We start from the raw sequence: 19,659 nt of genomic DNA, 5'->3' as shown, positions 1-19,659 counted from the left end.
AATGAAGCAATTTGAGCACAGTAAAACCCAATAAATGAAGAAAACTCAAACCAACTGAGTACTGTAAAACTCAATAAGTTAAGGCAACTCAAAATGTTTGAGGAAACCGATTGCTACAAACCATTTGAGTTTTTAAAAAAACTAATCTATATGAGTACTGTGAACTTACTCCATTTAAGTTGAAGTAATGAGGTCTTTAATTAACACTCAGAAGTGTTCAAAACTCTTTTTGAATGAGTAGAATTAAATTTTAGTAAATTTTGAGTTAACTACACTCATTTCATTTGATAAAGTTGACTGTTGGGTTTTACAGTGTATAATAGAGAGATTGGAATTGGAATATCAATGGATTGCTGGATTTATTGATAGTTTGACTTTTAGAGCTTGATTGACCCTAACCCTAATGTAATCCTAACCCTAACCAATTAAATTTAGATATAGGAATAAACACACATTTAAACATGGACAGATTAATAAGATGACTAATAAGACAGAAACAAATGAGATGGATGGATGGATGGATAGATGGATGTTCAATGAATAGGTACATAAATGATAGGATAGATAGATGCACGAATCGATAGACATTTAGATATGGACTGATGAATAGATGTATATACTGTATTATATATACTGTATGGGTGAATAAATATATTTGATAGAGGGATAGATATCACTGGATTAATTGACTTTTAGAGATTGATTTACTTTAACCCTAACCAATTAGATTTAGATATAAGGATAAACAGAGACAGAAAAACAGACAGACGGAACATTGATATTGAATATTTAGATATGAATTAATGAAATCAATTGATGAACAGATGAATAATTAAATGGATTAATATGGATATGGATTACTTTATAAACTAATTTTGAGAGGAATGCCTGCTTATGATTAAACACGGTGGTCCACCAATCAGTCAATTCCTATCTCAGCATAAATAACCAGAATTTCTTACCTCAGTATCTTTGTTTTGAAGAATCCCCCCTTCCACCCCTACTCCTCCTTGCTTTCTAGACAAGGCAGAACGGCAGCCCAGTGGTTAGTACTGTTGCCTCACAGCAAGAATGTCACTGGTTTAAATCCTTAACAGGCCAGCCGATGTTTCTGTGCGGAGTTTACATTTTCTAACTGTGCTCACAAGGGTTTCCCGGTTTCTTCCCAAAGACATGAAATATACAGTAGGCAAATTTACCAAACCAAACTGGCACTATAGACAAGCTCTAGTCAGCAGTATTTTCCATAGTAATCCATAATTTGCCATTTATAAACAGGGGAGTTCTCGAGATCTACCTGAGCTCAAACTCCCCTCTCACCCTTCTATCAAGAGGGAGCTATCTACTCCTATCTACTCAAGGATCTTTTGAGCTCAGGGCTCTCTCCCGGGACAGCATGTCAAAAACACTTTATAAAAATCATCAGTTAAGGGTGAACTCTTGAAATAGACATTTGAAAATGAATGCATAAACGTATAGAATATACCAATAAAAATATATGAATAGATGAAGGATCAGATTGAAGGATTCTTAGATAGATAGGTGGAAGGACAGAAAAAGAATATATACAGACAGAAAGTTGCATATAGTATTGAATGATACATATAACAGTGTAGTGATGAAAATGTTTTTCTTCTGTGTTAAATGTATGCGCTGTCAGTGATTGTTAAGCTCTTGTTTTGTTTTCAAGAGCTCATCACATTCATGCCTTCCAGTGAAATCACTCACTAGTGGATAAAGCACATTAAATAATCTCACTGGGTCCATTAGTAAGAAAGTCAGCATTTCTGTGCCTTTTGTTGTCAGTTTTATTCATTCGATCTGATTCTCTGCATGTGTATCTCCTCTTCAGGTTACTCATGGCCTTTCCCTGCATCACTGTGTCCCATGTGGATCTACTTGGATGTGCTCTTCTCCACCGCCTCCATCATGCACCTGTGTGCAATCTCCCTTGACCGCTATGTGGCCATTCGTAACCCCATCCGACACAATCGGTCAAACTCCCGCTCCCGTGCCCGAGCCAAGATTACAGCGGTCTGGACCATCTCTGCAGGTACACCTGATGCCATCAACACATGAGCACAACTCTGTGCTGTAGAGTGATATGATGACAAAAAGAAGCCTAATGAGTCATGATTAAGTCATGTAAAGTGGAGATCTAAATTAGAAAACAATAAACGAGCATTGGCGGTTCATTCCACTGTGGCGAACCCTGGTAAATCAGCGACTATAAGCTGAAGGTAAGCGAGTGAGGGAGTGAGTAAATGAACATTGTGTTTACAGAAATAGTGTAATTTTCATTGTTCAGGATTTGATGGGATTTTAGTTTTAGAACATGTTTGTAAAATAAAAAATACAATGATTGTAGCAGGAAGAACAATGAAAAGTAAAATATCTGAAGTTTACGGCAGTCAAAATGTGTTGGAAGTTTTTGCCCCCTGCTTTGAAAGACTTTAGCACATCTGCAACCACAGGACACCACTAGTCGTTCACCGGACATAACTAGTCTCTCACTAATGTTTTACAGCACATCACTAGTGTTAAAGTCCATCTATTAGCCCAATGATGAAACTAACAGCATCGTGGAAGGTTAAATGCATGTAAGCCTTTTATAACGCTTCTGAAAAAAATTCAGTTATTTATTAAAATTTTTTTTGTTTTTGTTTTTCAGCTCCGAATTTAATCTGACTCCAATTTTAAGTGACCCTCAAATTTGTAAGAACGGATCACATTCATCATTTATGCTTCAATTTAGAGTTTTTGATTTTTATCTGATCCCATTCTTTTTAGTTATACGTTCATTAGGGACCAAACGCCGATTAGAGTTCCACGCCCTGGGACTTTTCTTCTCACGGACTTTATTTCGACACTCTGAAGTTAGTCAGAGGATGCAGGGTTAACTAACCCAATTAGTCCACTTGCCTCATGCTCACTCATACTAAAAGAGCAGTGAATTTAGTAATTTCCATACAACTTGCTAATATCAGTGATTAAACGATTAAAAGGTCTCCATGCTGCCATGCCACACTGCTCCGTACAGTCAAACGCGCCTTAAAAATCATGTCACAACATAATGGCAGTGCAGACTCCACATAATCTACTGGATATAAAAGATTTCAGGAGAATTCAGAATGACTTAAAACTTAACACTTTATTTTCCAGATTAAAGTGTATCATACCAATTACAAAATCAAACAATAAAAAGCTAATTCAGTTAAGTAGAACATCAATTACTCAAAGATAAATCCAAGAGTTAGAAATGGATCAAGTACGTTGCAGCATACAAGTCTCTGATGCAAAAGCTCAGAGACTCACACACTGCAATGGGGTATCCTGGCTACAAGATCTCAATGACATTTTTGCACCTTTCCCTTAAATACTCAACTCCAAACAAAGAACAATAAATTAAAGATAATAAATGCTTCACCAACACCTCTGCCTGATCATAATTTATGTTAACCTAAAGACTAATCACCACCTGGGGTAAAGAGTAACTGACAGACAATTTCACACTTCAGTAGGACAGACTTTTCCCAAACTCATAATATAAGTGACTACTGCAAAATTGAGACCATTTACCAATAACACAGAGACATTTAAAATAATACTGTAGCAAACACGACAAGTTAAAGTTATAGATTCACAAGATACACCACATGAAGAAGATGAAGATTCGATGTGCAATGTCAGTGACCTGAGCTCTGACTGAAGAAGAGAAGGGGGCGGCAGAGAGGGCGGGGCGCATGATGGGTAACTAAGGCAGTTGAAGAACTTTCTTTCTTGCAGACCTGCTACTCAGACAAGAAAGTTTACTGTTTTATTGCATGGCAATACTTGTGGTCTTATCTCATGGAATTCCCTAACAGTTCTAAGGGTCCTATATTAAGGAAGGGATTTAGCCATCCTTACACTAGTCTCTAACAGTCATCACTAGTCCATCACATGGCATCCCTAGTCTCTCACTAGACTGTACTAGCCTCTCAGAGGACATACCTAGTGTCACAGGACATACCTATAGTCTAACTGGACTTCACTGGTCTCTCAAAGGACATCACAAAGTCTCTCAGAGGACACCACTTTACTAAACTCTCACAGAATTAACTAGTCTTGCTGGGCTTCAGTAGTCTTTCAGAGGACGTCACTTTACTTCACTAAACTCTCACAGGATTAACTAGTCTTGCTGGGCTTCAATAGTCTTTCAGAGGACATCATTAGTCTCTCACAGGATTTTACTAGTCTCTCACTGGACCTAAGTAGTCTCTCACTAGACTGTACTAGCCTCTCAGAGGACATACAGTACCTAGTCTCACAGGACATATCTAGTCTAACTGGACTTCACTGGTCTCTCAGAGGACATCACTTGACTTCACTAAACTCTCACAGGATTAACTAGTCTTGCAGGGCTTCAATAGTCTTTTAGAGGACATCATTAGTCTCTCACAGGACATAACTAGTCTCACTGGACATCACTAGTATCTCACTAGATTTTACTAGTCTCTCACTCTGTTCTGCTTTGATCTTGATCAGCTCTTTTTCAGTATCCTCCACAGTTCACTAACTGGAGCTCATTGGTCTCAAACTCATTTCCTGAAGGGCCACAGTTCTACATCGTTTTGCTTTTACTCCTGTCAGTGACCTCGAAATTTGGAAACTGTAGGTTGTCCTCTAATTTTGATCTTCACCATATGCTCATAACATATTAGCCACTGATTCTGCTCTCGGAATGGTCTGAAATGACTTTTTATGCAACTAAAATGAAGACCAGACCAAAGGAGGTCTTTAACCGTTTATGTTTATGTGAACCTGAATTGCTTTGGGAATAGAGATATTAGAGGCTAATAAAACCTCCATGACTTTGGTCATTCACAAGAAGAAAGGCTATATTGAATACAGAGAGAAAGAGAGAGCTTTCTCAGCACACGTTGGATATCTGTAAATGAGAAGTAAAATTGCAGCAATATTCAGCTTTATTATAGATTGGCGTTGAGAGGCGACAATGAGACTCGCGGTTATGACTGCAGCTTCATCAGTATCCTGCTGATAATGTCAATGAAGCACCACACAGACTAAATAATTGAGAAGGAGAAAAAATAGCATAATAGAAAGCTAAAACTTAATGAATTTTACAGGTCTGGGATATTAAATGATGAGGTCATGAATATATCCACCATGTATAGTGTAATTTTCACCACATCTCAAATCATACATTTTTAAAAATGTTGTTGGATAAAATAGCTCCATCTTGCTAATGTTAATAAAAATTTTTGGGTTAACTTATGGATCATGAATACACAAAAACATGCACAAAAAAAAAAACATTTTCAGCTTGCTTTTTAATTTCAAGCTTGCACTAAAAATGCTGTTGGCTTGGAATCATGTACTCTAAAATCAAGTACATAACAAAAAATATACTATATGTTTCTATGTCACTTCTCACATGAGCTTGGTTGTGAGATGTAGTTTGTGAGATGTAGTTTGCGGACTGAGTCAAAGTTGTCAGTGATGCTTCCTATTGTAAAGTCATGCAGTGTGAAACCCCGTGTAGGCGATCCATCTTGCAGTGTAAACACAACAGCAAAGGATATAGCCCAGATAGTCATGCAGTGTGAAAACATCTGTGACACGACTATTTTGAAAATCGTGCAGTCTGAACTCGGCATAAGTCTCTTGGAGAAAAAAGTGGGTAGTAACAAATAACATTTTCTTTGTTACATTTACTTAAGTACAATTGTTGGGTAACATGTTGTTTTTGAGTACATTTAAAGATGTTTACTTTTACTCGAGTACATTTTTGGAGAAAAAAACTTTACTCTTCGCTACATTTGGCGGCGTTCCTTCGTTACTGTCATAAATATGATTTATAAGTAAGATATATTATAAATTGTTCGCAAATATCGCGAGGCCCCACATTAGAGAGGTGGTGTTGCGAAAGGTTGCTATAGAGATGCGTCTCCCACTTTCGTTTGGTGTGCTCTTGTGTTGGAATGAATGATGGTTCAAGCCATGCGAGTTTATCGGATCAGATCACCTGCGGCCTCAAGTTCAGTCTCCGTATACACTACAAGATGTCAAAAAGATTAGATTAGATTCAACTTTATTGTCATTACACATGTACAAGTACAAGGCAACGAAATGCAGTGAACTGTTTCATAAAGCAATGCACGCTGTACATCGAACTGACACCACAACGTATGCATTAAAGCTTCAACTTAAAACACATAGTGGTAAGTGTCTAAAGTTCTACATCGTTTTGCTTTTTACGCTTTTACTCTTGACAGTGACCTCAAAATTTGGAAGGTTAATTAAAATTGTTTGGTTAACTTAAGGATCATAAATACACACAAATAACATTTTCAGATAGCTTTTCAATTTCAAGCTTGAACTAAAAATGATGTTGGAATCAAGTACACTAAAATCAAGTACATAACAAACGTTGACTAACTTCTGATACAACCTAAAACAATTGTGTAATAATTTGCTAAAATAATCATTATTTTAACAATTGATTGACTTTAATTTTTAAAGTATTGGTCTGATTGGTCTGAAGTCTGATTTTCTATGACCTTCATATAACCAAAGGAAAAAAAATTGACCTCTGCAAAAAAAGTGACCACTGCAGTGGCAAAAAAAAAAAAAAAAAAAAAAAAAAAAAAGTCTAATAACACTGATATACTTCAAACTGACCTTAGACTAACTGTTGTTTGACAGACAGAAATAGAAATATTACATAGGCAGAAAATGTAATAAAGTGTAATAAAGCCACAATGCCAATTACATAACTGTAATGCGAAAAATAAAAACACCACAGTTTATGAAACACATTTATAATGCAAAGCAATAACACTAAAGTCAACAGAGACCTACAGAACCATCCTAAAAATATCTGCTATAAAAAGCGATTAGACTGTGCCGCTACACGTTTGGATACAGCTTCATTTGCCAGAATGTCTAAAAACCTCACGAATTTCAGAGTAGCCAAAAAAAAAAAAAAAAAAAAAAAAAAAAAACAAAAACAGAGAGATAGCGTTGCTTTTAAGTGAAAAAGACTTTTAGATGGTAATTATCTATCATTTGAGGATCAAAGGAGATCTACTAACATTTCATAGATTAAGGCTCTTTGAGCATGAGTCAGGAGCTTTCAAATAAAGCAGCACGTCTGGTTCCTAAAACAAAAAAGGTGGTTATGTAATTATCAAGTGAGAAGGCGCTTGTCACTGAGATAGCATAAACATGCAGAATTAGCTGCCTTTGTACTGGAACATTTGATAGATGTTGTGTTTTTTCATCTGTTCGCAATGCAATCAGAGCAGTTCAAGTATTACCCCTTCCTTTCCATGTTAAACAGCTCTCAATCTGCTTTCAGTTAAGACACAGACAAATCAATTTTTTTTTCAATAATTTTAAGATGGCATTTTGCTTCCATAATGTTATTTTTTAGACTAGTGGAAAGAAAGCATTTATGATACATATTTTACATCATGTTCTAACAAAATGTGATGCTGTAAGATTTCAGCGACAGGCAATTTGTCTTGACGCAACATGTCAAGTATGAAACAACAAAATCAATCAAATATCACAATCAGAGAAGCGCGGGTGGAACAAATAATCCAGTTAATATAAGAAAGTAATCAAATTCATGAATATCAAATTATTTTAATGTTATTAAAACTGCATACTGAGTTCACAGTTTAACTCTTAAAAATAATTATTATGTGGGTGATTAGCAACCTAGATTGAATAGATTGAATACAGATGGATTTGTAACTGTTTCAACAGTATGAAACTTAAAGCAAATTAAAGCATATTTCATTAACCTGAGCAAATTATCTTTCCATCACTGTCATCACCAGAGCACAATCGCAATCATATTCTCAAAAGTATAATTTTCAACATCTTTAGATTCCCCATTTTGTTTTGACTGCTTATTCACCAAATCCAGTGGCACATTTAATTGCATACAGTAATTGCTCTGCAGTAAAGCTATTAATTAAAGCTATTCAACCATTTCAAGTTTTGATAATGATATTCTTTACAGAACTAACTCAAAAAAAAATATTCATTTATAGTTTTTATTCTTGTTGTAGAGTTTATAATGAATAGTGTTGGAATATTAAGTCAATTCCATGCGTGTTCAATAAAAAAACGCCAGGAGAGGTTTTTCTTTAATGTTTAACATATTAGCAATTTATTGTATACAAATGAATAATTCAATTTACAGAATTCTGTTATCCTCAATGCAATGCAAGAGTTACGTTCAGCGGTAACTATTCCTGATATTAACAGGTGGAGTTTAGTGAAATTCATCACTTGTCAATCATTCTCCAGTCCTCTATTGGCCGCACCCATACATACGTCCTCTTTGTCTAAGAATTCTCTGCACACTATTAAAAGCAAAAGACTTTTATCAACTGAACATATTCTATGTACAGATTTAACACACTTCTGCTGACCGGAAGTTTAGCTGCAGAGCTAAAGTTAATTTTAGACAATCAGGCCTTTGCATTTCTATCAGCTTTATCTACTTCTGCAAAAATGCTTCATTAGAATGCAAAGCATATCACACTCAACAGAGGTTCAGTTAATATAGTACCTTTAAGCAATACAAATACAATTGATTAATGAAAAGAAAAAGAGACAAAAATATGTTTAAAAAATTCCTTTGTAATTCCCTTTTTCCAACAATAGGTTAAGAAATTCTAAGAAGGTTGTGGCATTTCCTATCAACGTGCTTTATGTTTTCGGCAAATCAGAAGGGGCTTTATAAGACAAGGATTTTTATGTCACTCTAATACATAAATAAAAACAACTATTTTAATGAAGCACATGTAAAGTGTAAAGCATTTAAACTAAAGTCAATCAAGCTTCAAACATAGCTTTGATTGATGACCCCTTTAAAGGCAGGGTAGGTAATATGGCTCCAAAACATGTTTGATATGCTGGTTGAAAATATCTGCACACCTCAATAGCACACATTAATGCTTCTAGTTCTGTTGGAAGTCATAGGAACAAACAAAAACTTTGTCCAATCAAAATATTTGGTCTGAACAATTCACCCTGTTTGCACAGACAGGTCATGTCATTAGCACATTCCTGCAGACTGATAGGTTATGTGTCCACCGTGGCACCTGAAAGTGCCTGTGCTTTTCCAAAACTGCTCAGCTGAGTGCTTGAAAGCTCTCCTGCAGCAATGCGTTTAACTCATGAGAAGAGTATCCTCTAATATTCAAAGAATCTAATTGAAAACAATAGAATGCTTTGGGCATACAAACTTGTTATGCTGCTGCTGTAATATTGTGCATTTTGAATTGTGATGATTTCTCACTGGTGAATGAGGGATGAAGTAATCTCCTTCGTCTTGTCACTCCTGGATCTGTAGCTTAAGCAACTGCTAGCCTCTCTGAAATCACCTACCCTACTTTGAAACATAACACTTCAGGAAACCTGTCACTTACATACACAACTAGATTTGGTGAAATATGATGATATCTATTTGTAGAAATTCTGAGCCTATTCTCTTGTAAAAATCTTGCATTAACGCGGAAGCAAATTGATTTCCACTTTAATAATAACATATAAAACAAATATGATTAATAACTATTTTGAAGAAAAGGGCATGTTTTACTATAGCTTTTAAAGCTCGCCAGAATGTTGCTGTGTCTGACGTCGTGGGGTTGGTTCCATTCCCTGAGGTGAACAGATACAGTAGAATTAATGGACTGACCATGGAGACTGGAAAGCCTAATTTAACCCAATGTGTGAAGTTGTGGACGTGAATCGTGGAGCTGGTGCAAGACTAGCATAAATGCAAATACAAGCATCAAATCTGTGTCTAATATAAAAATATTTTATGTTTTTTATTTTTCCCTTTTTAAAAATGGCAGATCATTTGATGTGCCTCGGTTTAACCTCTCATGCTGGTCTAGCCTGACTAGATTTACATTCAGACTAAGGACGCAACACTCATACACTACGGCCAATTTACAACGGCTTACCCAATTCACCTATAGCGCATGTCTTTGGACTGTGGGGGAAACCAGAGGAAACCCACATGAACACGGGGAGAACATGCAAACTCCACACAGAAATGCCAGCTGACCCAGCCAGGGCTCGAACTAGCGACCTTCTTGCTGTGAGGCAATCATGCTACCCACTGTGCCACTGAGACGCCCCTTGTGGTTTATGTGGAGACATTCCCTTATCAAGAGGATCTCCTAACACTCTAAACTAAAGATGTAAAAACCTGCCAAAACATGCCATTTTCTTTCAAATGTATTTTCATTTTAGTGGAACTTTAAAGCCATGAAACAACATGAAATCAAATGAATTCAGATAGTAGTGCTTGTTATACACGATGTATCTGTGCACTTCATTAATTTGTACAAATTTATTTTCCCTCATAATTTACTCAAGAATTTACTCTTTAATCAGAAACACTTTATGATAACAGCATACGAATAATGATGTATTAATGTGTAAACTAAACATTACTTTATTAGGAATTATTGATGAGTTAAGGCTATTCAACTTTAACTACAACATGAGTCACAAAAGTTCTTGTGTGAATAATGGCTAACTTAATAACTTATTAGTGCATGTTGTTATTTAATATATTAATTAACATTTAAGTTTAAGTTAATGTAACCAAAATAAACTCATGAGCTGTTAATGTATAATCAAGTCATGACTTTACTTTGAGGGGCACATCACACAGGGGACTCCTGTGTTTAAACCAACACAGTCTCACAGCAATTTGTAACTTTTTGATTTAGTGGCTAATTCGTACGAATTTGTATGATCTAATTCATACAATTTAGTACGATTTGCTCATCCCCCAATAACGGTTGGGTTTAGGGGTGGGGTTAGGTGCCACGCTCCTTTTTAAAATCATACAATTTCGTACGACTGAACTCGTACGAATTCGTACGAATTAGCCACTAAACTAACAAAACTTAAAATACTTACGTTTTCTCGTGAGATCAGGCTGGTTTAAACATGTTGACGTTAACAGAACACCTTTCTATTGTTATTCAGTTTAAATGACAGATGTGCAGAAGGAGTTCATGAGAAGTTTAGAATAGGTTAATGATGACGTGCCCCTCCAAGTAAAGTCACAATAAAATTATACATTAATATATCATGAGTTCATAATGGTTAAATTAGGCATAAACTAATGTGGTAAATAATACATTAATTAACAAACAATCATGGACTAACAAGTAATTAAGGTAGTTTATAATATAATAAAGTGATGCTTAGTTTACATATTAACACATCATTATTATTCACATACTGTTATTGTAAAGTTTTACCCTTTGATCAAATACCAAAGCCTTTCATTCATTTATTCATTTTCTTTTCAGCTTAGTCCCTTTATTAATCTGGGGTCGCCACAGCGGAATGAACCGCCAACTTATCCAGCATATGTTTTGCGAGGCGGGTGCTTTTACAGCTGCAACCCATCACTGGGAAACATCCATACACACTCCTTCACACACATACACTTCAGACAATTTAGCTTACCCAATTTACCTATAGCGAATGTCTTTGGACTTATTGGGGAAACCAGCGCACCCGGAGGAAACCCACACCAACACGGGGAGAACATGCAAACTCCACACAGAAAAGCCAACTGACCCAGCCGAGGCTCGAACCAGCGACCTTCTTGCTGTAAGGCAAACGTGCCACCCACTGTGCCACCGTGCAGCCCAAAGCCTGTCATCCCCCTTCAAAATGACTTTTCTTCACTTCTGGTCACAAAGGATATTCCTTTTGGTGCAGGGTTATCAGTGCATTTTCCATTTCTGCACTACCTTTGCGGGAGGTAGTGATTCAAATATGAGCATATGAAAATTTAGCTCCTTGTTCTCATCATTCGGCATCTGAAAACATTCTGCACCAGAGGGTGCTGACCATGATTCTGGTGGACAGTAATCCTCCACAACTGAGTGCAAACTGGCTTTCAAATCGTCCTCCATTTTGTTAGCAACGCCTGTCAATCATCATGTACAAATATGTACCCAAAAGATGAAATCACGCACTGCCCTACATTTTTTTTCTCATTTCAGAAAGCATTTCAGTTGGATGCACATCATGTTAAGGGTAAAAAGGACAAACTTTACTTCAATTTCACACTTTTAAATATCAGACTTTAGACATCAGTCATCAATAACGGACTAGCATACTTTAATCCACCGAAGAAGACAAGGGCTGTTTACTCTCCTCTACTGGAAAGCATGAGAAATGTGGTGCCAGCTGAAGTTGATGGTGAATAAGATAAAACAACCCCACTTTCAACTCACTTTTGAAGGGGAAACCTTACTGATGTACATTTTTTAATCTCCTCATCTTTCTCTCAGATTTGAACACTCTGCTGCTCTTATCATAGTCATCCGAGGCCCACGGTTATCCATATTTACACAGCCAATGCCAGATGCACCATCTAGAGGCATGAGGTCCATTCGACACCACCCGCTCTGTTTCCCCCAACAAACCCCAGAGATCAGACATGATTTGCAGAGATTTACTGTTGCCATGCAGAAGTCTTATCACCATGGCAGTTTCACTGAAAGTTTGTCCTTGAGCAATACATGCTTTCCATTTGCAAGATGCTAGTGGAAATGAGAAGTATATCATATACAGTAGGGGGAAGTCAAAGCTAATGGTCGTAAATAGTTGTGTTGTTGAGGTTATGCTTCTACAATGTCATATACAATGAGGGGGAAAAGAAGCATCAATTATGTGTGAAGTAAACCGAAGGCAAGTGACAAAGATGGACATTTTTGCTGCCTAAGCATAAGCAATGTGTGCATGCAAGTAGAAGCCAGTCCTTGAACAGGAAATCCATCAATCACGGGATTCCCATTGAGCTGCTCAGCATGTTTTGTGTGTGTGTGTGTTTAATATATAAATATATGCCACCTGCGCTCTCAGTTTGAAACAGTTTAATGATTTGTAAATAAATTATTTATTAGTGCTTGAAAAAAATTATGCAAAGTGTTTACATGTAATTAAGAGAAATGAGCTTATTATCTATATTGAAACAAGATGAGATGACAGGATATCAGACTGAGTGTATGCTGTTTAACTGATGTTTGTGTATCTGTAACAGCACTATTATTTATAGGAAAATTAGACTCTTGTCTAATTATGTTTAGGGCTGACAATGACAATGTTTAATATTTTAATTACATTAAAGGTGTGGTCCAGAGTGCATTTTTAAGGCTTGGTTGTGTTTATACGATGCAAAGCAATGTGTTCATGCTTCATTTGTAAAAAATCTTGTTTTTTATTGTTTATTGTTTTTTTATTATACAATTTTTCATATACAGCTACTCAGCTAACATGAAAATGACTGTCATATTTCCTAGTTGATTGGTCAAAGAGGCTCTGATTGGTCAGCTAACATAATGTGCTGTGAATCTCGATAACAGCTTCATGTCACCAGTAAAGTGTTACGCCCCTACAAGCATGCGCTTTTGTGCTGTGTAAATACTGTCAGTCAGAGTAGATGTTAGCTGTATGTTTGTGCCTGAATCAGACAGAAAATGACATAGAGGACACAGCTGAACCTCACACCTGCTCTCTAAGCTAAACCTCACACCTGCTCACCTGCTCTGTAACCACTGGCTTGCATGGTTCGTGACCCGTGGAGCTGCGCATCGATGTATGTGTTTTTCAGTGATTGAACTCTCAGCAGTGAAAATTAAAGCACACTGAACTGAACTAAACTAAACTTCAACACAAAGCTGAACTGACACTGATTCAATTTACTATAATCTTCTATGTGAAGCTGCTTTGACACAATTTACATCGTAAAAGCGCTATAGAAATAAAGATGAATTGAACTGAATTAAAATAAAATTTGACAAGTTTCTTTCACATATATTCAGAATAAGCATGTGTAAATAATTTGAATCCTTCACATGTCTTTTGTGAGTTTGTTATTTGAGCTGTAGAACGCATGGAAATGGGTAGCACAGAGAGACACTGCAGCGCTGCTGAAGATTGTGGCCGTTTACAGCGGTTTGACTGATAAATATGAATTTGTAGCTATATTGATAATGGTGCCAAACAGCATTTGCCTATGTTTACGTCCTTGCTACAACATACCATTAACACTATAAACGGTGCATGTAATAATACAATTTTAACAAATAAAAATACTTAAAGGTTGTGGCTCACAATCCAAAACTGATTCTATTATGGCTGGAGCTGCTTTTTCTTTAAGGAGTGTTTAGCCGAATCCAGCATTGAACTGGGAGAGATTGGAAGCTGGAAGCTGTTCTTTGTCAAATGCTAGCTATATATATTTTTCTGGAACATAATTAAAATTAACTTGTTAGCATTTCTCTCTTTGTGTCGTGTCCTTTGGAAACCCAAATACAGAAACAGAACAAGCTCTGTGGAAATAACGGCGTTTGGACGCCCTTTTAACTTTCTCTGCTATAACATTACAGCGCCTCAGGCCACACCCCTTTGCTGCGCGGGGTGTATGTGCATGGTGAATGTGTGTAACCTTAAGTGTTTGTGATCCCACTGGCCCAGATGTATTTTTTTGTAGACTCCAAACTTTGTTCGCTGTAGGCTTTGCTAGGCTAACTTTGTAAAAGGCAGTGTTTCCCTTTGCATTGAACTTTGAGCATATTACACTCAGAGATGTTGTTTATGTTCACACATCTACAACACAAACAACTAAAAGTTTAAAATATGATATCGTAGTGGACCACCCCATTAATGTGTTTGGTTTACATCAATTCTTTTAATAAAAATCACATAACAGAAATTAATTCTAATGTTGCAAAACACTTACCACAAGCACACGCAAACATAAAAAGGGCATTGTATATTTATACTACATTACCAAATGAAAGAATAATTCCTATTACTTATTAGTACTGTTTTTAATACATACAAAAATTACAAAACAGAAAAAAATGCCAGCTTGCATTTTGAATTCATTTTGATCATACTTATTAGATATTCTGATGAACATAAGTAATTTTGTAGCACTATGACACCTAGCAGCAGTGTTGGGGGTAACGCGTTATTAGTCATTTGCGTTGTGTAATAATACTTTTCCAAAGTATCAAGTAAAGTAACACATTACTTTTAAAAGTAAGTATATTATTTGAGTTACTTTTTTATAAATGTAACGCGAGATCTCAGCACCTCACCAAAACCTCTGATCTGTTTGCTGATTCTATGTCCAATGTCTGAATCGCCAGTGGTGGTGTTGTTGTTGTTATGGTGATGGTCATAAACCTGTTTGTAGATAAGGAATGAGTCATGTCTGTTTTATCTTTCTGAGTGGGTAATTATTGAAGTTAAATACTGTATGTTCATACGTGCAGAGTTTAGATGTTCTTAGTCCACTATATCAAATATTTTAAAGCAGCTTGACTGCTGTAGCTGCAGATAAACATTTGAAACCAATATTCCTCTGAATGTTGTTTTTCTTGAGTTTTTTGGCAGACGAGTAAAGTAACACATTACTTTCAAAAGTAAGTAATATTATTTGAGGTACTTTTTAAAAAATGTAACACGAGTTACTTTTTACCTTGCTTAATTAGTTTTACAAAATATATTGTGAAATAAAAATGGCCTTAGGTTGAATCACACTCTCAATGAGAGAGCGTGCTGCGAGGGAACAGAGACAGTTGGCTTGCAGTCATCATCATCGGGCCTCTTTTTTCACAGCAGATGAGTCAGTGTACTGTTCTAGTAACTGAATAACTCAGGATATAGGTTTATTTCGAGTCAGAGGGGGTATCCGGTATGTTAGTACTGAGGACGCAAACCATTTCATGACAACTCTGTTCAATTTAATGGACTGGTTTGACCGGTTCACATAGAAGATCTGGTTAAATCAAAATATTCATTTGTGAATCGCACATCCTCACTACAGACAGTCAGAAACAATGGCAGGCCAGAGACTTACATTTTTGTAAAGGATTCTTGTTATTTTGAACTCATCGAAGAAAAGAAATGGATTGTTGATAAATGAAGATTATGTGTGAAACCTCTTGACAACTGCAAGAAACACAACATCGAAGCAACATCTGGATGCAAAGCACTATACCCGCATCCCACCTCCATCTAAACAAAAAATGATTGTCATCAGTTCACGTTCTCCAGGTAAAACAATTAATTCGACTAAACTAAAAAACAAAGGGTTATTACTTCACTGAAGAAGCGACTAGGTTTTTTATTATAAAGCTCAGAGATTTATTTTTGATTTGGGGATTTTTTTATCGTCTTACTGTTCATTTAGTTATTAAAGATTTTAAAGGTTGAAAATGGGCGACACGGTGGTGCAGTAGGTAGTGCTGTCACCTCACAGCAAGAAGGTCACTGGTTCGAGCCTCGGCAGGGTCAGTTGGCATTTCTGTGTGGAGTTTGCATGTTCTCCCCATGTTCGACTGATTTTCCTGCAGGTGCTCCGGTTTCCCCAACAAGTCCAAAGACATGCGGTACAGGTCAATTGGGTAGGCTTAATTGTCCATAGTGTATGAGTGTGGATGGATGTTTCCCAGAGATGGGTTGCAGCTGGAAGGGCTGGAAGTTGGCGGTTCATTCCGCTGTGGCGACCCCTGATTAATTAAGGGACTAAGCTGAAAAGAAAATAATAGAATGAATGAACGAAGGTTTACATTCTGTTTTTGCCGTAATAAATTATTTCAAGTTAGTACTCTTAGGCTTTATTGCAGTCTTTATCTTAATGGACATTGAATTTACTTAAATAACAACACAAAACATTCAAAAATAGCAAACACATTACTTTACATGCTTCAATAATCTGTATATACAGCATGTATTGCTCTGGGCTCAGAAAGAGCTCAAAATAAAATTGTATCCTACATTTAGTTAAAGGAAAATGAAGGTGTAGGTTATATAGGTGGTTGTTAAATGCAGAGCTTCTTCATAAAAAAGGTGAAAAAACACCTTCAAGTTCTGAAAGCGATCAAACATCAGCCAGGTAAGGAAAAGTAACTCAAAAGTAAAATATCGCATTACTTTCCATAAAAAGTAACGCAAATAGTTACTTTTTGGGGGGAGTAACTCAATATTGTAATGTACTTTCAAAAGTAACTGTCCACAAAACCACCTAGCAGGCATTCGGGTTTTAATGCAGTATTAGTCAACTGTAAAATCATGATTTGTAAAATAAGTTGATAGTAAAAAAGAATCTTTAAGATCAAGTGCTATTAGATAGTAGACTGTCTACTAACACTCTAACAACTGTACAGCCACAAAGTATTACCAAAAAGAATAATATCAACATGTTGTGTTATGTATGAAAGCACTGTTATTTATATTCATTTCTTTGTACTATTATTCATCTGTGTCAGCTTGTACAAATGGACTGTGAAAAGAACACTAGCAGAGCAGCAGCATACATTATGTCACTGACAAACTGCAGGTCACACAACCTTGCCTTTGTGTTTGCATCAAATAACCGACTGTCATCCTTTATTTTGTTTGGTTCGGTTTCTCAGCCACCTTTTGTTTAGTCTGTATTAAATTCTGCAGACTAAACTGTACAACTAACACACTTCCTTCCCTCTGTCTGTCCGCAGGCATTTCCATGCCAATCCCAGTGCTGGGTCTGCGGGATCACACCAAAGTTTTCAAGGATGGCAGCTGCCTATTGACTGACAACTCTTTTGTATTGATTGGGTCCTTTGTGGCTTTCTTTGTGCCATTGACTATTATGGTGGTGACCTACTTCCTGACTATCAGCGCTCTGCAGAGCGAAGCCACACTCTGCCTTGACCAACTGGTGCCCAGGCCCAAATGGAGCACAGGTTTAACTCTCAACTTCCTACCAGGACCCTCGTTTTCGCCATCAGAGAAAAAACTCTTCTTGCGACGTTCATTGAGCCGTGAGCCAGGAGCCGATTCGGGAGTTGTCACACCACCTTTTGGACGGCATAACATGCAGTCTATCAGCAATGAACAAAAGGCCTCTAAAGTTCTGGGGGTAGTTTTCTTCCTCTTTGTGGTCATGTGGTGTCCCTTTTTTATCACCAATGTCTTGGCAGTGGTTTGTGAACCGAATGCGTGTGACGCTGATATAATAAACAGACTGTTGAATGTTTTTGTATGGGTTGGTTACCTGTCCTCCGCTGTTAACCCATTGGTTTACACACTCTTCAACAAGACTTATCGCTCAGCCTTCGCCAGATACATCCGATGCCAGTTTTATGAAGAAAAGAAACCATTACAGTTAATTCTGGTCAACACAATCCCACCGATGGCCTATCAGTCCACACACCTGCCACTCACTGGATCAATAGGCAATGGGGATTTCTCTCTACCCCTTCCTAATAAAAACCACCATCTGCCCAAAAGCAGCAAAAATGAGAGTGTCAGCTGCTTGTGAATTCACTCTATGAGAGTAGGATTTCTTCTGGGTTCTTGTTTGGCATTAAATCCTTCTTACCTCTACAGAGATTGGTTCTGAATGGCCTAAAGTATTAGTATTCAAAACTCAATCGTATCTGTGAATGAACTGCATCAATGTCCACAGGGTACTGATACATCAAAAGACTGACCAGGATCTGCCCCTAACGTCAGTATCGGTGAATCTATGTGATAAATTGGCTATAAAAAATGTATATAAGTGTTAAATCAAAGTTTCGGTTTGATGTCAAGACTTCTTGTTTTGATTTTTTGATGTAGCACTTTATATTGCAGAAAGTGAAGTCTAAAGTCATGGGAGATCAACCGTTCTGTTTACAATGTCTGGTTTTTGGATAACAGTTGTGATGTGACTAGTGTTTTGTATTGCATCAAGCAATTGAGATGCTGTAGCCTCATTCATGTAAGCTGATGTCTGTGCTGCTGGCTTATTATTTGTCGTTTGTATTCACTGAATCCAGACACAAAAACATCTCTTGAAGGTCAGAAACCATTTATGAAAATGTTAGATATATTAAACGTTAAACTACCTTTTCATTTTTGGACCTGCACTTTCACTTTGAGAATGAAACAGAAATCGAAGCGTTAAGGTTGAAAGTATGAGCACAAAAGTTTTGTGCATGACATTTGATTCTTATGAATATGATTTTTCATTATGAAATTCACTCTAAATTTATGAAAATATGAATCATTTATATTTCATCTCAACTATAATTTTATATTTTTATATATCCATTATTTATAGTGATATTTTATCTAATGAATACAGGTGTGCACTAAATGTGATCATGTGAAGGCTTCCTTATACCATGACTGCATTTATTTGGTTAAAAATACAATACAAAAAAAATAGTAATATTGTGAAATATTTTTTTACAGTTTCAAATGATTTTGTAATATATGTTCAAATGTAATTTATTCCTGTGATGGAAAAGCTGAATTTCCAGCAGTCGGTACTCCAGTCTTTGGTGTCAATACAGCTGCAGCTTAATATTTTTGTGGAGAACGTAACGGTTTTCAGATTCTTTGATAAATATATGAAAGTTCCAGGATGAAAAAGCAACCTTTATTTTAAATATATAAATATTTAGCATCATTAAATTCTACTCTCAGCTTTGATAATTGAATGCATTCTTGTTTAACAAAACTATAAATGAATTTTTATGTACAGCAGAAACATAAATCCACATTTGAAGAGTTCAGATGCAAAAACCTCTAGGTGCAGTCTGAAATTTTCTT

The 19,659-nt window shown here is 36.5% G+C and overlaps 1 protein-coding gene across 1 annotated transcript in view; it reads left to right on the top strand.

Annotated features, from left to right (window-relative positions):
* htr2aa (5-hydroxytryptamine (serotonin) receptor 2A, genome duplicate a) overlaps positions 1-18,880 on the top strand; it is a 50,794-nt gene extending 31,914 nt beyond the window's left edge. Inside the window, exons 2-3 of the mRNA XM_056465117.1 lie at positions 1,853-2,053; positions 17,577-18,880. Of these exons, the coding sequence (XP_056321092.1) occupies positions 1,853-2,053; positions 17,577-18,382 (1,007 nt within the window). The 3' untranslated portion in view covers positions 18,383-18,880. The remainder of the gene's footprint in view (positions 1-1,852; positions 2,054-17,576) is intronic.
* Positions 18,881-19,659: the final 779 nt, after the last annotated feature.

This window comes from Danio aesculapii, chromosome 9 (assembly GCF_903798145.1).
Source record: "Danio aesculapii chromosome 9, fDanAes4.1, whole genome shotgun sequence".
NCBI lineage: Eukaryota > Metazoa > Chordata > Actinopteri > Cypriniformes > Danionidae > Danio > Danio aesculapii.
This window is presented reverse-complemented; position numbering and strand designations above follow the sequence as displayed.